We start from the raw sequence: 17608 nt of genomic DNA, 5'->3' as shown, positions 1-17608 counted from the left end.
CCATACCAGAGGAGATGTTATTGTTGGGCTCACAGGTTAGATCCCATCACATCTTAATGTGAATGTCTGTCAGGGACCATATTTACATCCTCAAGAAGCTTGGTGTGACACAAGTGCCTAACTGTTCAGACTGGAGTGCTTTCCTGGATGCTTAACATTATACACTTAGGGATCTTTGCAGTCCAAAATGTAAGTACTTGTAGAGCATGTATATTCTGGATTAATTTTTTGTGATTTGGGGGCTGAAATTCTATGCACTACTGTCGCAGAGCACTTAGGTGCCCTGCTCCTATAAAGAGTGGAAATGCTAGGGAAAGAGCCCTGATAGTGAGTGGGGAGCCCCAGCTGCTGGTTACCAGGGCAAACAGAGTGAGCTGGTGGCCCACACCTGCCAGCGGTCAGCTGACCGGAAGAGGCAGGGCCTGGCTCACATATAAACCCCAGGCCTGAGGCCAGGATGGCAGTTCCCTGCCAGCAGCCAAGGGGGAAGGAGCTCCCCCAGATCAGCCAAAGGGGAGAGGCCTGTCTGCAGGAGCAGCTCTTGACACTGTTGAGGGACGTAGTATTCCCCAGTATGGTTTTGAATGATGTTATAGCCGAGCAGCTTGGATTTATGTTATACCCCAGGGGCTTGAGCTTCATTTTTTGTCTAAAACTGGTGGTTTGGGCGAGGCTATTAGGGAAAGGAGGAGGCCTCATAGGGGACCCACAGCAGCGTGGGGACCCCGGTGCCAGAGAGAGCGCAGCATTTGGGGTGCACTGACCCCAGCGCCAGAGAGGGCACAGCACTTTGTAGGGCTGTAGAGGGCCCAAGCACCAGTGAGGCGCAGAGCAAACTTTTGGGATGCACCGACCCTGGCGCTAGAGAGGGCATAGCTTTTGGGGTGCACTGATCCCAGCTCCAGAGAGGGTGCAGCACTTTGTAGGGCTGTAGAGGGCCCAAGTGCCAGTGAGACGCAGAGCCAGACAGGGCTGCAGAGATCCCGAGCGCCAGGAAGGCGCAGTGTGAGACAGGACTGCGGAGAGTCCAGGGAGGACCAGGGAGCCAAGTTATAATAAAGTCCTGACCAAACAACATCAGTTCCATCTGCGAGGCTTGGGCTGCAGTGTAGGGGAGGAAAGGAGCTGCAGATAGCACTCCCTGGCTTCGGGGCAGGTAATGGGCATCTTCCTGCTTAATTACCATCTATTAAATAATTAACAACAAGGTGTGGCAGGCGAGAAGGTTGGCGGTTGGCCCATAACATGTGGGCGGGACGACCAGTAGACAGACCCCGAAGAGGTGCTTCTGTCACAACTACCCATTTAATCTCTCAATATACTAATCTGGATCTGGCTTTAAATCTTTAAACCCTATTTTAATGCAACAACAGAAACAATAATACATAATGTATCAATTAAATTATTTTGTTTTTCACTTTTCTCAACCTTTAGTTGACTTTGAGGAAACACAATATTTTCTTAATATTATTTTCCATAAAACTGTAATCTAGCAAAGTATATCTAAATTTAATCATATTCTAGTTCCATTGAAACAAGTGATCATATGCTTAACCACTTTGCTGAATCTGAGTTAAAAATTCTGAATTAGTTGTGTGAACTTTGACATGATGGCTATTTGAAGAATTATAACTGTAGATTTCTCAAGTTTCACTATTTTCAAGAAACTTTGAATAGGAAGTACAAATTACAGTTTTAATAAAAGAACAATATGCTGTTGTAATGACAGATTTATGATAAAGTATTAATTTTTATTCTTATTAATAATAATAACAGCAACAATAATAAATCCAAATTTCGTTTTTAAATTCTTATGAAGCATATTCAAAATATCTTTTCTTTTACTTTTCAAGCTACCCGAATCACTTCTCATGAAAAAAATAATCATCTAGGATTATAGAAGATGTAGTATTTCTTTTTTTAAATTACAAATACATTTTACACTATATATTGCAATAGTTAACTATAGATGCTTAGAAGCTATAGAAGTTTTAAGGAAAGGATTTCTGCAAATTTGTCATTCATATTGTACCAGACCCAATGTGTAGAGAATGCTTCATTGTAAAGAAGACTAAGATATTTAAATATCTTAAATATATTTTAAAGAGGACTAAGATATTCCAGCTGTTCTCTCAATTTTTTTTTTTTTTTTTTTTGTGGGAGTGGGGAGGGGACTAGATCAACATTCAGCTAAGGAGAAGCAATGATTTGACTGAGGCTCTGCTTTTTTTTTAATTTAAACTGCTAATGAGGAGGATGGGATGGGATGGGATAAACATAGACAGGTATTGCGCATGAAACTTGCTTACTTTGTAAACTGTAATTTCAAAATGAGAAATGAATAAAAGCTTAAATGTACAAGACAAAAAATAGCAAACACTGAAAAAATATTGAAAAAAGAGTTCTGATACAATAATTATGGGAAGCAGTTTTAATTCTGAATAATCTATTTGCCCTTTGATCTACTAAAACAACTCATGCAATGTGGAGCTTTCAAGAGTGAGAGAATGCTGTTCTTGGTATCTGATGCCCTCCTCTATGCCATATTTTACCAACAGAAATTTAAAACTCTAATTGAAAACAAAGCAGCCTAATTTTATTAAACAAATAGTTGTATCAACTCATTTCTTGATTTAAGGGAAAATCCATTCTTTAAGACTAGTATGTGTGGTTCAACATAAAAAAGGCTTTTAGGGGGAATTTCTGGGGGTTGTTGGATATTTATGCAGAATGTTGTGTTATGTTAGACTATGCATTTTAATTTATCAACTGGGAACCTACAGAAATATTTATATACTTTGAAGAAAGAATTAGTACAGTGGAACATCTTACCTCATGTATATTAAAAATGATGGTGTTTTATGAATTGGCAAGGTAAGAAATGAGCACAACACAAAATAGAATACCATCATAGTGATTTTTATTTCTGTAATTAATTTTAATTTCCATGTCCTCACAATCCATGTTTTCATATGTACACATTAACAAAAACATCTCATAGATCATGTAATAGGAACTAAATTTTGGATAGGATTAAAGGAAATTCAGTATTTAATTAAAAGTAAGTAAAATATAACTAATTCTACTAAAAATACTAAAAAGTTTTAAAATGTATAAAATGATTTTTATTTCTACTAAATGTCTTTCCATTAATACCATTAAGTTGACAGTTATAAATAAAGCGGCTACAGATATATAGAGTTATGTGTCAACACTTAGGACAGTTTGTTTGGATTTGCAAAACATGAAAACCTGGTCTCCAAAATGGTAAAATATTGTGGTTGCAAAGAATTCCAAAAGACCTGAGAGAATTCTCCTGGGTTTCTTCTCTTGGTAGAAAACCTTACCTGGAGATGCCTGAACACACATTTGAATGTTCAGCCCTTGAAGAGCAAATAACTTGCAGTGCTTATACTGTGCAGCCAGGGAGTCCCTGTGCCCACATCTCGGCATGCTCTACAAGCTCCTTCTGTCTGCCTGGCAGCAGACAGCATCTGTGCACAGGGCAACCCTGATTGTATGACCCAGCCTACTCAGAGTTGGCCTGTGTCTCCCTGCAATATAAAGTGGGATTATGAAGGGGGTGTGTTCTGCTCCATGCTTGACTGAAGTAGTAGAGTCCAGCAAGTGATACAGTATCTAAGGAGGTGAATGGGAGTAAAGCACACTGGGATGCTGGAGGACTGTGCTGTGGCATCTCTCAGAAGAGAACCTGTACAGATATTCATGCTCTCATGAGAAACTATCTCAGGAGTGATTTAACTCTAGTTATTCCCAGGTTATTTTTCTCCTGAAGCTGCCATATTTGCTGTGGGAAAAAAATCATCAATATATGCACACTCATGTCACTGCTCTCCCAGGCAAAAGTGAATGTCTGTACATGGCGTGTGTGAACCTAAAAGTATGTCTGTATGGCATACTTCAGTGTCTTAGAGATACCTGAGCTAGCACTTCTCAGTAGGGCTAATTATCTCCAATAAAATACCTCTCTGACATGGCATTACTGTTTCTAGTATCCAAAGTAATTTGTTGGGAGCTAGATTGGATACTGCACAACATGGCATTATGCCACTTATACCTATCCTACCTCTCTTACTTACTCATTACTACTAAAATGAAATGTAGTTTATGCAAAATTGTATTTCTTTTCTTGACCAATGGAAAAGATGAAGTAATCTATGCATTTTCTAATCCAGATTATAAAATCTGTTCTATTGCCCAATTTTTGTTTATAATCCAACCTGGTTGCCTAAATTGAGGCTCCTAACTCATTATTTTGTATACCTTATTTTACCTCTTAAAAACAATTCAAGATCAATTTTGCAATAGCAGCCACTACCAAACTTGCAAGGCTCTAAAAGTTGTATAACTTGTTATGACTTGGTTGATAACTAAATTCTGGTTTGCCTTTTTTGTTTAAATAAAAAACAATTAGTTCGTATGTTATGGTCTGAATTTACTATAACTTGTTAAAATCATTTAATTAATTATAAAAAAGCTGTGTCAATAAACCCTGCTCATATCTATGGAATTAGGGAGTAAACAGTTTTATAAAGCTTGAGTGGATCTCAAACATAAATCTGTCACCATATCATATTCTGCGTTTAGTATATTAAAGGCTAAATCCTGTTTTACTTTGTGTGATTAACTGCCACATATTCAGTTATATAACTGCAGTTATGTCACTTAGGCACCTGTGTCTGTTGCTTCCAACTAAAATACTTTAACCAACCAGGTATGATGCTGAGCATTAATAGACTATACACTAAGTGCTCAATCTCAAGCACAGTCAGCAGTGCACCACACTGATCCCATCTCTTTCTCCTCCAAGACATTGCTATGGATATATGTACACAGCACACTGCTGTATAGCACAGACTTGTGACTTAGCTCTAAACCAGGGGTGGGCAAAATAAGGCCCATGGACCCGATCTGGCCTGCCAAGGGATTCTGTCCAGCCCACAGTGGGTTCCTTGGCCCCACTCAGCCCAGGTTCAGGGGGCAACCCAGGCCATGGTGAGTGTGGCTGGTCCTGCTGCCCCCAGGTACACAGCAGAGTGGGAGGGGTGCAGCGGCCAGACTTGGCATCCCGGAAACCCCAATGGTAGTGGCTCACTCTGCCTGGCTGCCAGTGCCAATGTCTCCGCTGCTGCCAATGGGCCTAGCCCTGCTGCTGGACAACCCGGCCTGTCTGCCCTGCACCCACCACTGGGGGTGCTGAACGGAGTGGGCAGGTGGGCGGACAGGGTATCCATGGAGGCCATCCCAGGACCCTCATAGGAAGGGTGTGCTCAGCTGGGCAGATAGGATGAAGCTATGGGGGGAGGAGGGAGGAGCAGCAAGTGGGAAGTGGTGTCCAGGTGGTGGGCAGGGGCTGGGGCCACAATCATGTGGTGGTGACAGTGTGGGGCCCAAGGCAGAGCTGTGATCCTCTCTCCACAAGTCTGGAATTAGCGCCTATCTTAGGGACATGCAGGGAGCGGATCACGGGTCTTCCCCAGGCCCCAGCTGCATGCCATCAACACCCTGAAATTCCAGCTCATCCTGCTCCTGGACACTGCTCCCCACCTGCCTGCAGACCCATCCCATTCACCCAGCTGAGCACACCCTGTCTGCGGGGGTCCCAGGCCAGTCTCCATAGAGACCCTGTCTGCCTACCCATTCCGTCCATTGCCCCTGGCAGTGGGTGCAGGGCAGATGGTCCTGGGGCCAGATAGGATCACTGCACTAGGATGGGTCAGCAGCACCCTCCATCTCTGCCCACAAGAGCTCACCAAAACTCCTTAAGTGGCCCTCCAGCCCAAATAATTGCCCACCACTGCTCTAAACTAACTGTCTGTTTGATATATGAAAAAATATAACCACTAAGTGCGGTGCTGTGCCTTAGCTAATTAGCTAAGAATCATCACCAATCTTAAAGCATGTGAGTATGGAAATAAGTCAAAGTGATTTATGCAATTTTAAAACTTAGTTATAGTTTCTAAGCAGGAATTTGAATATCTACCATGGCTTTCACATTAGTTGAAGGAAGGCAGGAAAGCAGGCAGGCAAGCAGGGTTTTTTGTGCTACACGCGCTTTTTTTTAACAACAGAAACATAATACTAACAAAACAGATATAAACAGTGTCAGCATCTAAGATATTTCATGAGCCTTAATTGTCATCTGTAAGTTACTACTTTAGAATGTCATATTATTTCAGTTTTTCTTACCAGAGTTGTGACATTTCATTTTCAAGTGATGTCATTTTTTCATTAGAAATACAATAGGGAAAAAAACTGTTAATGAAGCATGTTATATGTAAAAAGAGTTTGATGGTGTTTTTTCAAGGAAAACCCTGAAGCCTATTTCACATACCTGACTTAATTAATAACATGAAATCATTAGCTTTCCCTTTTTTATTTTTCCCAGAAGGCTTTCATTGAACCCTTTTTTTTCCAGATTGGTTCTTTCTTATCTTCAAAATAAAAGCCAGAGTATACTTCTTCAAGATCTTTGTACTACAGAATGATTATTTGCATGACTTTAATCACTGTCCAGCTAAGGCTTAGTGTCAGAGTAATTCACAGAAAGATAAATTGCAGACTCCACTGCAATATTTTAAAGGCCATTATGATGAATAACACATACTGTTTGTTCCAGGGGGAAACAGACTTTTTATCTCCAGGGGTATTTAAATTTTAGTGATGCAATGAATTTGATCATTTCAAAGCATACATTCTTTTTTATTTAAAAGGTAGCCACAGCTGACTCAGACACCATTTAAACAATGATTGGTGGCCAGTAAAGCACTCTTCAGACTTTTTAATTGATCTTTTTTCTAAGTTCCCTGTTATTTTGATCTACAGCAGCTGTTTCTGTACTATATTAAACTTGTATAATTAGTGGTCTTCCATGATACCATATTGTTCTTAGATTTACAAAGCATTGACAACATTTTAAAAATATAAAGAAAAGCAAAAATATACATACAAGAAAAAATTATTACAAATGAAAGAAATTGTCAATTAGTAAGAGTGAATTAATTTGAGCCTAAACTGAATTAAGCATAAGTGAATGCATATTTAAATTAAAGTAGTCATTCAAGTCATATCTGGTAGACTCCCACTTGCAGAATGAAGAATCATTTGCAGCATGAGGACATGTTTCAAACACTAGCCATATATCATCACTCATCTTTATCACTACAAGAGAAACAGATTAACTGTTCAGCCCAGCACTTAAGTAGTTGTTCAGTTCCCATTAACTTAAATAATACTTAAATGCATTCTTATATTTAAGCACATACTTAAGTAGTTCACAACAGGAAGGTAGGAGGCTTTTGGAGGATGTTGAGTTGATGGGGAGGACTTTGGAATGGATTTGTACTGCAGTCATTGTGGTCACTGCAGCTTATTTTTAGACCTTAAGTCTAAAAATCTTCATGGGACTTTATTTTAAGAAGTTGTATTAATGCAGTAAACTTATCTTAAATAGTCACGTAGCATTACCTCAACACATTGGGACATTGATTTGCATTTAATACTTGTGTTCCTATATAAGTAAAGAGCAGAACATTTGGAATAAGTAAGGGGAGACTTACTGCTGGCTATTACCATTTTTGACTATATAAAGAAAAGTACTGTCCCTTTCTTTCCCTTTCATTCTAGCATAGCATTTCAGATGCAATCTTCCTGCTCTGTCACCCTTCTATTCATTTCTCTGCTTGCTTTGACTATAGGGTGTACATGGAGCCTCCAACAACTGATTGGCTTGGCATTCTACCCAAAATAACACCAGAGTGGGTGCATCTACACATATATTTGATCTGGTATCAGTTTACTGGTGAGTAAACTACTCACAAGTAACACTCACAGGCAGGCATCTTCACATGCAAGGAAGTGGGAGCAGATTCGTGGCCAATTGCAGCAAATTGCTCCCACTTCCCGGGGCCCTGCAATGGGACCCTGCCATCACCAGGAGGAGCTCTAGGCTACCCCTGGGTACTAAGCAGGCTGGAACATTATACCTTCCCCCCAGGGGGGCTGCTTGCTCCTGGGGCAGTGACAAAGTTTACCTGCCCTGGCAGCAGGAAACTCCTGGCCCTTGCTCTCCAATCAGGGGCAGAGGATTTGGAAAGAGCAGCAGGGGAGGGGCAGGTCCCAGTCCCCTACCCCAGGGCACCAGTGAAGCAGCTAGCAGCTAGCTAACTGCTAGCTGCCCCACTGGCAGATCAGGGCATGGGGCTGAGACCTACCCCATCCCTGCAGTCCTTTCCAAGCCCTGTGCCTTGATTACCTGATCAGGGCACAGGGCTGGGACCTGCCCCTGCCCAACACAGTTTCCAGCCCCTGCCCCACCCACGGGGTGCAGACCAGGGAACCTGTTTCCCACTCAGCTCCGCAAGCACGGAACTGGGTGAGGAACAGGCTAGGGAGTTTGTTTCCCTGCTTAATTCTGGGAGCACAAAGCTGGCTGGAGACCAAGCAAGGGAGCTTGTGTTCATGGAGCTGGGCAGGGAACAGGCTCCCCATCCCCCACCAACAGGGAGCTCCCAGCGCCAGCTCCACACCACAGGGCTGGCACTGGGAGACCTTTATCTCCCAGCACCAGCTCCTCAACTGCTTTATGCAGGTATCAAAGTTAGGCGTGAATAGCCTAAATTCACCATTTTTAGGACCATTAAGGGTGTACACATGTAGACACATGCCTTTAATGCACTTTTAATCGGGCTAAAGTCTCTTAAATTGGCACGTGTAGGTGTGCCCAGAGATGGACATCCAGGAGAAGAGTGATCTAAAGTGGGGAATATTGTATCTGAATTATCTGTGCTTTCTTTAGCTTAATCTCTTAAAGAGAATTTTTTTCAGAAAACAGTGCAAAGTCTGTGGATTTGCATTGGCAGATCTAGGATTTTGAAAAGGAAGGTGCAGTTTGCATGGTGCATCACCACACATAACACAACACACATTTTTTTCTCCAGGTAAAAAGAAATGTGAAGCTTTACTAATATGCTGAGGGCCTAAGGCACTATTATTCAGTTTAATATTGAAACAAAAAATGAGAATTGTATTAAAATGTGCATTAATTTGCTATATCATGTATTATGTATACAAACTAAAATGAACTTGGCAAAATAATCCAAAGATGCTTCTTTAGTCCTGTTGTCATTAGAATTAAATCTACATCTCTTTCAGATTCATAAAGCATGTCTTTTTTAGCATATTAACAGTGCAGTGCTTTGCTGAAAGTTACTTTCATACCTGAGTTAATGTTCACCAGAGTTAATGTTTCCATGCCTGAGTTGATGTTTTTAGCTAGTTAGAAGCAATTAGAAATAAGAGCTACATTATCAGGAGCAGCTAACAGACAGAAGAAAAACACAAAACAAAGCCTAGCTTGATAACTGGGACATCAAGACTATTCAAAAAAGAGAGAGGGTTATTAATACCTGTGGAATTAAGAGTTTTGAAGAAATCAGATAGATTATAATGAGTCAGAAAGTCAATTGACTCCCTCACTGCTGTCTGAAATAAAATGCTGCTGCCAGGCAGTTGGTTTTAAACTTTGGATGGAATAGGAATCAAAAAGTGAAGGATCTGCCGTTGCCGGTAAGAACCTCACCCCATAAAGGTTTCTAACGTAGACACTCCTTTAGCAATCTCATCTGATTTCACTTTCAGAGTCTGATTTAGAAGACTTTTGTAGAAAGCACCTATCAGATCAGGCCTTACACAGTACATAAGCAGAGAGAAGGAAGTCCCCTTTCATTCAGTAGCTCTGTAGTTCAAGCACTGACCTAAGATATGGGGAACCTGCTTTTATTTTTTCGATATAAACGAGAAGATATGAATGTGTATCACCTGCCTTCCTCTGAATGCTCTGACCACCAGGTGATAAGGTGTTCTCAGATGGGACATTTTCAGTCTTGTGTTAAAAGCTGCTATACTTCGCATCAAATAAAATATTCATTTATGTAAGAAAAGGGTGGTGAAAGGAATCATATGAACCCCCTAATCTGGAAAAGGGGAGGCCTCGGTTATAGATCCTTATTCAGTGAATGTTTAGGTGTATTCAAGTTCAGGTCAGTTTGTCCACAGAGTTGTACCACTTTAACTAAATTGGTATTAATCACCAGGAATCCTGGTTTTCTATGATTAAAAAAAATTTCCAATTTTCAGATTAAAAAAAGTAACCCCAAATCCACATTTTCCCATGACTAATATTCAACACCGCTATATATCTATCTATATACTAGTGGTGTTTCATTTTAATCATGGAAAAATGTGGATATGGGGTTACTTTTTTTCTGAAAATTGGGGACTTTTTTATCAGAGAAAACCAGGATCCCTGTTAATAGATAGAACAGTCTGCTTTATATGTAGGACAGTCATTACAATGGGCATACTTTAATAGGAGCCAGAAAATGGTGATGTAGCCACTCTGTACTCTGACTGTACAGAAGAGACATTCCATCTATACAGCCTATGCTTAAATCAGCTAGTCCTACTAGTTCTGATTTTGTGCAGGAGATTTTAATTTGATTTGTTGAGTTAAAGCTTGCTTCCTAAATATTGACAACAATTGTTCATTAACCCTGCAAATTTAGGATGAATGTAGTTAAAGCAGCTTCTGTACCCTACAGTCTAATAAAACATTTCCTTTCAATATTGTAAACATCTTTCTGTTAATTACTCCATATTTCATTAACTTTAGATTAATACAAGAGTGTTAGTTATCTGAGAACATGCAGATATGCATGAGAATACAAATTAAATATGCTAATTGGTGCCTATAGCCTCCTGTGCCATTCACCTGCGCATCGAGTCCGTGGGGTCATTTCTGAGTTTGCCGTTGCTTTAGGGAAGAAACAGGCTTATTAGTGGGTTGGACTTTGGTCAGTTTCCCAGGGGTCTCACCTGCCACATCTTTGCTGGAAAATTATTTTAATTGAGAGGAAGATGGTCTGTCCTGTCTTTCCTGGTGCCTTCCTTTGGTTGGCCCAGCTGTCCTTTCCATTTTGGGCTCTGCCTCCCCTACACCCTGCCTAATGCCAACCAGAGATGTTGTTTCCTGGACCACCAGAGTTGGTATCATGTGCACTTTGGTGCTTTGACCCTTTAAATTTATGATGGTGGGATCGGGACATTGTTTGGCCTGAGTGTTCCCTACCACCCCTTGCCTTTTTTATGCATCTTCCTGATCCCAGGCTGTCTTGTTCCCCGGCATCTCACTCCCTGTTTGGGCTTTATACTTGCCACGGGTCACTTGTTCATCAATCCTTGCCCTACTTGGTCCTGCTGTGGATGCCCAATATCCATGAGGTCTCTACATGTAAGTCATTGAGCCTTCTCTGGCCCTGAGTATTTGAGAAAGCCCCTTCCTGGGGCAGCCACCAGGTCTCTGCACTGGGACCGTGTTCTGGACCTGGATCTGGCCCCTCTGGGCCGGTCAGGGACCTCACTTCTGGTCCTCACTGCTGGTCTCCCACTGGGCTTTTTATCCCGACTTCAGGTGTCTGGACAGCCAATCGGCCCTGGCACACTGCCTTTAAGTGTGCCCATGCCAATGTGGGAGCCAATCCTAGCTCCTTCTGGGTTGGCCATTTTTTTCCTTTTTTTCTTTACCATGGCATCTCTGCCTGCCGCGGTTTCACTTTTGTTGGGCTCTGGTGCAGTGTCCCGCCAGCTTTGCTCCTCATCCAGCTGAGGTAAGACTTTTTCACAGTGCCATTTGTAATTTTTTTCCCAGTTATAACACCAAATATCATAATTCTTCCTGTGACAAAATTCCTTATAAAACACACTCGACAAAGTAGAAAATCAATGAGAAAAGTGTACTTATTGATGTGATCAAGGAAGACCTGATTTGAATCACACTGCACTTCTGAAATAGTATTAACTCTATAATATATAGTTCTGGCCTCCACCTAGATGGAGCCCCTGGCTCTGGACTGGGGGGGCTGCCTAGTAGTGCTGTCAGCAACTCAGAACAGGAGCAAGGTCACCCTCACTTGTAGAGTATGCTCCCTTGTGGAGTCTTTGGAGTGCTGGGAGAGGGAGCTTCAGGCTGAGGTGAGCAGGCTGCTCACCATCAGGGCCCACAAGCAGGAGATCAGTGGCCTCTGCCAGGCTCTTCTCCAGAAGAATGAAGAGGAAAGGACAAGGATGGCTGACAACATGAGGTTGGACAACAAGAAGATTAACTGAGAAGCCCAACTGGGGGTCAATTGGAAGATGGTCATCTCCAGCTCCAAGACACGCAGCCCCAGGCTTGCCCCCCCTGGAACTGTGCAACAGTTATGCACACCTCACAGCACCAACAGAGTTACCAGCAGAAGCACTGGCTTCTGAGGAGCAAAGGCAGCTAGCTTTTACCCCAAAGAAGAGACACAGGGTGGTCATGTTGAGCAACTCTCTCTTGAGGGGAACAGAGGGAGCAATCTTCCGCCCCCATCCCTAGCCCATGAGGTCTGCTACTTCCCAGGGGTACGTATCTGGGGTGTGGCAGCAAGGATCCCTAAACTTGTTTGGCCCTCCAACCTTTACCCCATGCTACTCATCCATGTGGGCATAAATGACACAACCAGGAACAATCCTGACTGGGTCATGAATGACTACTGGGCTCTGGGAGTTGGACTCAAGGAGTTGGGGATGCAGGTAGTTTTCTCCTCAGTCCTTCTGGTTATCGGCCATGGGCACAGGAGAGAGAGATGCATTGAAGAAGTTAACAGAAGACTCCGGCGTTCATGCCACCGTGAGGGCTTTCACTTTTTCAATAACAGCATGCACCTAAGAGACAGTGACTTGTTGGGAAGGGACAACATCCACCTCACACCAAAGGGGAAGGAACTTTTTTTGACTAAACTGGCAGACCTCCTGGATAGGGTTTTAAACTGAGATCACGAGAGGACAGGCAGAAAACTATTAGAGCAAGCCCAGGAACAGGCAAGCACTAAACTAATAAGATGGAAAACAATAGGAAGAACACTCTGACATGGACCAAAGGACTGGACTCTCAGTGAAACAGGAAGTTGTGGGCCTCCAATGGTAGACTTACATGCCCAGGAGCATGGGGAACAAGCAAGAAGAACTTCCTGCTAACCAGTAAGGAATATGATCTTATTGGGATAACAGAAACCATGTGGGACTGCACCCATGATTGGACCACAGGTGTAGAGGACTACACCTTATATAGGAGGAACTGTGTAGGGAAAAAGGCGGAGGTATTGCTCTCTATGTGAAGGAGCAGTACACATCCCTGGAAGCCGAGATGGGCACAAAAGAAGGGTTACTTGAGACCCTCTGGTTAAGATACAGGGAGGTCATGGTGAAGGGGACTTGATGGTAGGAAACTGTATATTACAGACCTCCAAACCAAGTGGAGGAGCTTGATCTGGAATTCTCCAGAGAACTGGCAGAGGCTGTACACTCATGGAGTATGGTCACCATGTGTGACTTCAGTTACCCAGACATCTCATGGGAAGAGCACTCAGCTAGATCTGAGTGGTCACATAGGTTCCTCACTTGTATCAAGGAGCTCTACTTGACCCAAGAAGCGTACAGGCCAACCAGGGGAAAGGCAGTCCTGGATTTGGTTTTGGCCAAAGGGGATGATCTAGTGAGTAACCTGAGCATCAAGGGTAATCTAGGCAACAGTGACCATGAGATGATCCATTGTAAGGCATTGTAAGGCTTTCACCATCCATTGTAAGGCAGGGAAATCATTTAGTAGGGTGGAAATCCTTGATTTTAGGAAAGCTTACTTTTACAAGGTTAGGAGATTGGCGGATGAGGCCCTGCAGAACCATGGTCCGATGGGGAAGGGAGTCCAAAAAGAATGGTCATTACTCAAGGATACCATCCTTGGAGCAGAAAGGAGCTCCATTCCTGTTCATAATAAAGGTAGCAAAAGGGCTGAGAGAGGCCCCCTGGCTCAATCAGGAGGTCATGGGCCTCCCAAAAACAAAAAGAGAACCCTATAAGAGATGGATGCTGGAGGGGGACTACACAGGAATGGCCTATATTCGGAAGAATGAAGCAGCAAAGATTCAAAAAATCATTGAATTGGGGTTGGAAGGAATTAGTTGTAGTCCCTGAAGCTCTATTAGTTCTAGTTCCATCTGCTTGTGTTGCCAAAATGAGATGTCATTCTCACTAGGATATACAGAATTTTCAGTGTTGTTGCTATTTATTTGTTTATCACTAATCATGAGAGAGGTAAGCAAAGACATCTATGTGTTTGTGAAAAAGAGATGTTATACCTATACCAGTAAAAAATTCTTATCATTTAAAAATATTTTTCTTTCATTCATTCATAGGGATTTCAGAACTTCCTTGGAAGCTCTACTTGAAAGCAAAATTCCTTACATAGTTTTAAAAAACAAAATTGTACCAACTGATCCATCTATTTTTATCTTGTATGATCTCCCTCCCCGTGTCGCCATCTATTAAATTACTTAGAGGCATCAAGCTCATCTTGACCTACATCTGGACCCGGTGGTAATAAGGCAAACAGTAAAAGTGGCAGTGATGGGGCAAGTAGTGCTGGGGTAAGCAGCAGAGGCATCAGGCTGAATGGCGACAGGACAAGCAGTGCTGTATCGGTGCAGCCCTTGCTAGCCCCCTGTCACCAACAACGTTGCACCCTCTAGGTCGCTCTGCCTCCGAATTCCCTGGCCCACCAGGAGCCCCAGGGGCTGGGGGACTGGTTCCATGGCCCAAATCCATCCCATAGGCCACATGTTTGAGGCCCCTGACTTAGATGGGTAAGATTACATTTTAAATAACATGATGTTTAGTGGCTAACAATTTATGTATGCAGTTTTATGTGTAGAGTTGTATTTATGTGTACAAATGAATAAGATCCATATAATGTGTTTCCCAATGTGATTTCCAGGTCCTAGGATGGTAGAATTCCATGGTCAACAACTTCAGATCAACTCCAAGGATGGCAAGCCACTTTTTACAGTGGATGAAGATGAAGTTGCAATCGGTACAGATAAACTTCGAGTCACAGGTTTGTAATATGTTAAAAAATGTCCTAAGAAATGTAAGTAGGAAAGCCTCACACAATTCAGCTAGAATTTTATTTACACTATATCAGTGTATGTAAATAGAAGTTCTTAAGTTCACTGCTATAGGTGGCAACATTTGTAATTGTGAAGTTTTTTATCATTTATCTCATATGTACTTATACATGGTGAACTAAGATTAAAAGAATATTGCATGTTATTGCCTCTAAGTAAAACTTCTAGAAGTCATGCTGTACAGCATTGATGTGTACACCTTTTCAAAGTGAAAATCTGCTGTTTTTCTACTTTGCCTTTGGCACTTGGACCATAGCACATAATTATTTGTAGTTAATTTATAATATCCCTTTTCAAAAGGCATTTTTCTCAGATTTTATCAGGTTGTATTTCAGTTCCAATCTTCAGAACAGTAATTAATGTTTTCTCAGAGGCATGTAGCACTATTTCATTGCAAACAAGTACTCATATGATTTGTAGGAACAAGATAATTCAATTTTCTAGGTTAACAGTTATCTTAAAACATATATGATAAGCTTCAGTTACTCTGGTATTAAAATGTAAGAATACATCAAAAGAAATAGTGAAATTGCCATAGAATTTATTTTCACTTTTAGTTCCTTTTTTGAAGCTAATTATAATTGTCATATATAACTTGTGTGATTTATTAGCTCTAAAACATTGATGACTTCATTTTAAAAGAGGAATTCAAATGATTTCACTGTGTAAACTTATAACAGTGGTTGTAAGTATACAACTAGCACCTCAAAGCCAAATTTAATTTGAAATAAATATGTTAATAAATTACATTTAAAACCCTGTGGGTTTTATTGTGAAGTTTACAACCAGGAAACCTTATCAAATTATTATTGTATGCCCAAAGGACACCAAACATTAATAGAAAGGCATATTTAGCAAAGATATGAAAGATTACATAATCACTAACTGATTTGGAAGAGGTCTGCCTATGTTTTAGGTAAGAAAGACTAAGAATACACGCTTCAACACAGATGTGTGTGTGTGTGTGTGTGTATTCTCCTTCTAGTTCTCTCAGTTTGTGAAGGAAATTACGATATTTACTCTAAGGCTAGAGTATACGTTTTCCCCGAAAATCAGTCCGTATACATTTCTCCCTATACGTTTTTCCCCCCAAATTGGGTTGCATGTCTTAAACAAGGAAGCTATTTTTCATGTGCTAGAAAAGAAGAAAGCTATTAGATGCGGTACATACAATTAAGAAGCCAAGATGGCTCCTGCCTGTGTCTAGTTTAGCAAGCAAAAGTATTAGAGTCTTGTGTTTACCCTCTCACAACTATAGCTATTGGCTGAGCACTATAGCTTATGTTTGAAGCCGCAAGCATGGTTCTGGTAGTATTTTGATGAGGCTTGTGGTATGAAATCACTTGATTTATAGGAATGTATATAAAGAACTGCTTACAAAAGAAGTAGCAGTCTTGCTACTGCCCTTGCAAGGGTCTGGAGCTGAACCTTCTGTGACACAGAGGAAGTCCTCCTAGGGACATAGAACATCCAGGAAGCGTGCCATCCCAGGGGATCATCTGGGCGAGGCATCAGAAACTTTATCAGGAAGTTCACCCGGACTATCTCTGTGTGAACTTCACCAAGACTGTTTCTACCTTTCTTGAATACTGTGTGCTTGCAGGAGGACTTACTCTGTGTCACATAATTGGCCATGATTCTAGAATTTTTTTTCAAATGCTTCCAAAACCGAGATGCATGTTTTATTTGGAGGTATGTGGTATGCGAGAAAATATGGTATGTAGTTTAGAGGGTGTGGTATAGACACAGAAGGCCTGATTTAGCATTTAATACAACCCCATTAAAATCAAATGGGTCATTCCACCATAAAATTAGTGAAAGGAAACTTGCACTCACCATGAAAATGTAATATAATTGACTTTAAGCTTTTAATTTAAATTTTGCTAAAATACAGAAGTTAGGAAAGAGGCATAAAATATATAATAGCTAGGACATTGATGAAAAGCAGGGCTGTTCAACTTTGTGATGGCCACATACTAGGGGACTGCACACCATGCAGGAAACAATGCTCTCCTCCCCACTGCCCACCACACACAGCACAGGCAGCTCGGTTCCCCACCTGCCACATGTGCAGTCTCACCACATTCCTGGCCAGGTGTGTCACATGGGCAGCTCCCCTCTCTGTTGCCTGGGCAGCATGGGCAACCCAGCTCCCTTTCGCACACGTGCAGCACAGGCATGCTGGCTTTCGTGCTTTGAACTTCAGGTGGGTAGCTCCTTCCTCTGCCACCATGCACATCACAGGCAGGTCAGCTCCCTTCTACTGTGCATGCAGCTTAAGTAGCCCAAACCAATTCCCTGCTCTGTGTGCAGCATAGAGACTCTGACCCCTTCCCTCTGCATTGCCCTGCCCGCAGGAATGGGGCAGGGAGTTATGGAGTGTGGAATAAGAGGGACATGAAGGAGTTTCATGCTTAAAAATACACTAAAGAATATTTCGTAATACTTTATATACAATATAGTGGACTGTCAGAGCTGATTTATGTAAAAATTTTACTGTTCATTAATAACTTATTAGAAAAGTTCATAGATGTGCAAATAAA

The 17608-nt window shown here is 41.7% G+C and overlaps 1 protein-coding gene across 6 annotated transcripts in view; it reads left to right on the top strand.

Moving 5' to 3' along the window:
- The window catches only part of SGCG (sarcoglycan gamma), a 296440-nt gene that overhangs the window by 171319 nt on the left and 107513 nt on the right, over positions 1-17608 (top strand). For all 6 annotated transcript variants that reach the window (XM_019481962.2, XM_019481960.2, XM_059720488.1 and 3 more), the window contains one exon: positions 14876-14995. In XM_019481962.2, the coding sequence (XP_019337507.1) occupies positions 14876-14995 (120 nt within the window). The remainder of the gene's footprint in view (positions 1-14875; positions 14996-17608) is intronic.

The sequence above is a fragment of the Alligator mississippiensis genome, chromosome 1, assembly GCF_030867095.1.
Source record: "Alligator mississippiensis isolate rAllMis1 chromosome 1, rAllMis1, whole genome shotgun sequence".
NCBI classification, from domain to species: Eukaryota; Metazoa; Chordata; order Crocodylia; family Alligatoridae; genus Alligator; species Alligator mississippiensis.
Note: the sequence above shows the minus strand (reverse complement) of the source record. Positions and strands in the feature narration are given on the sequence as shown.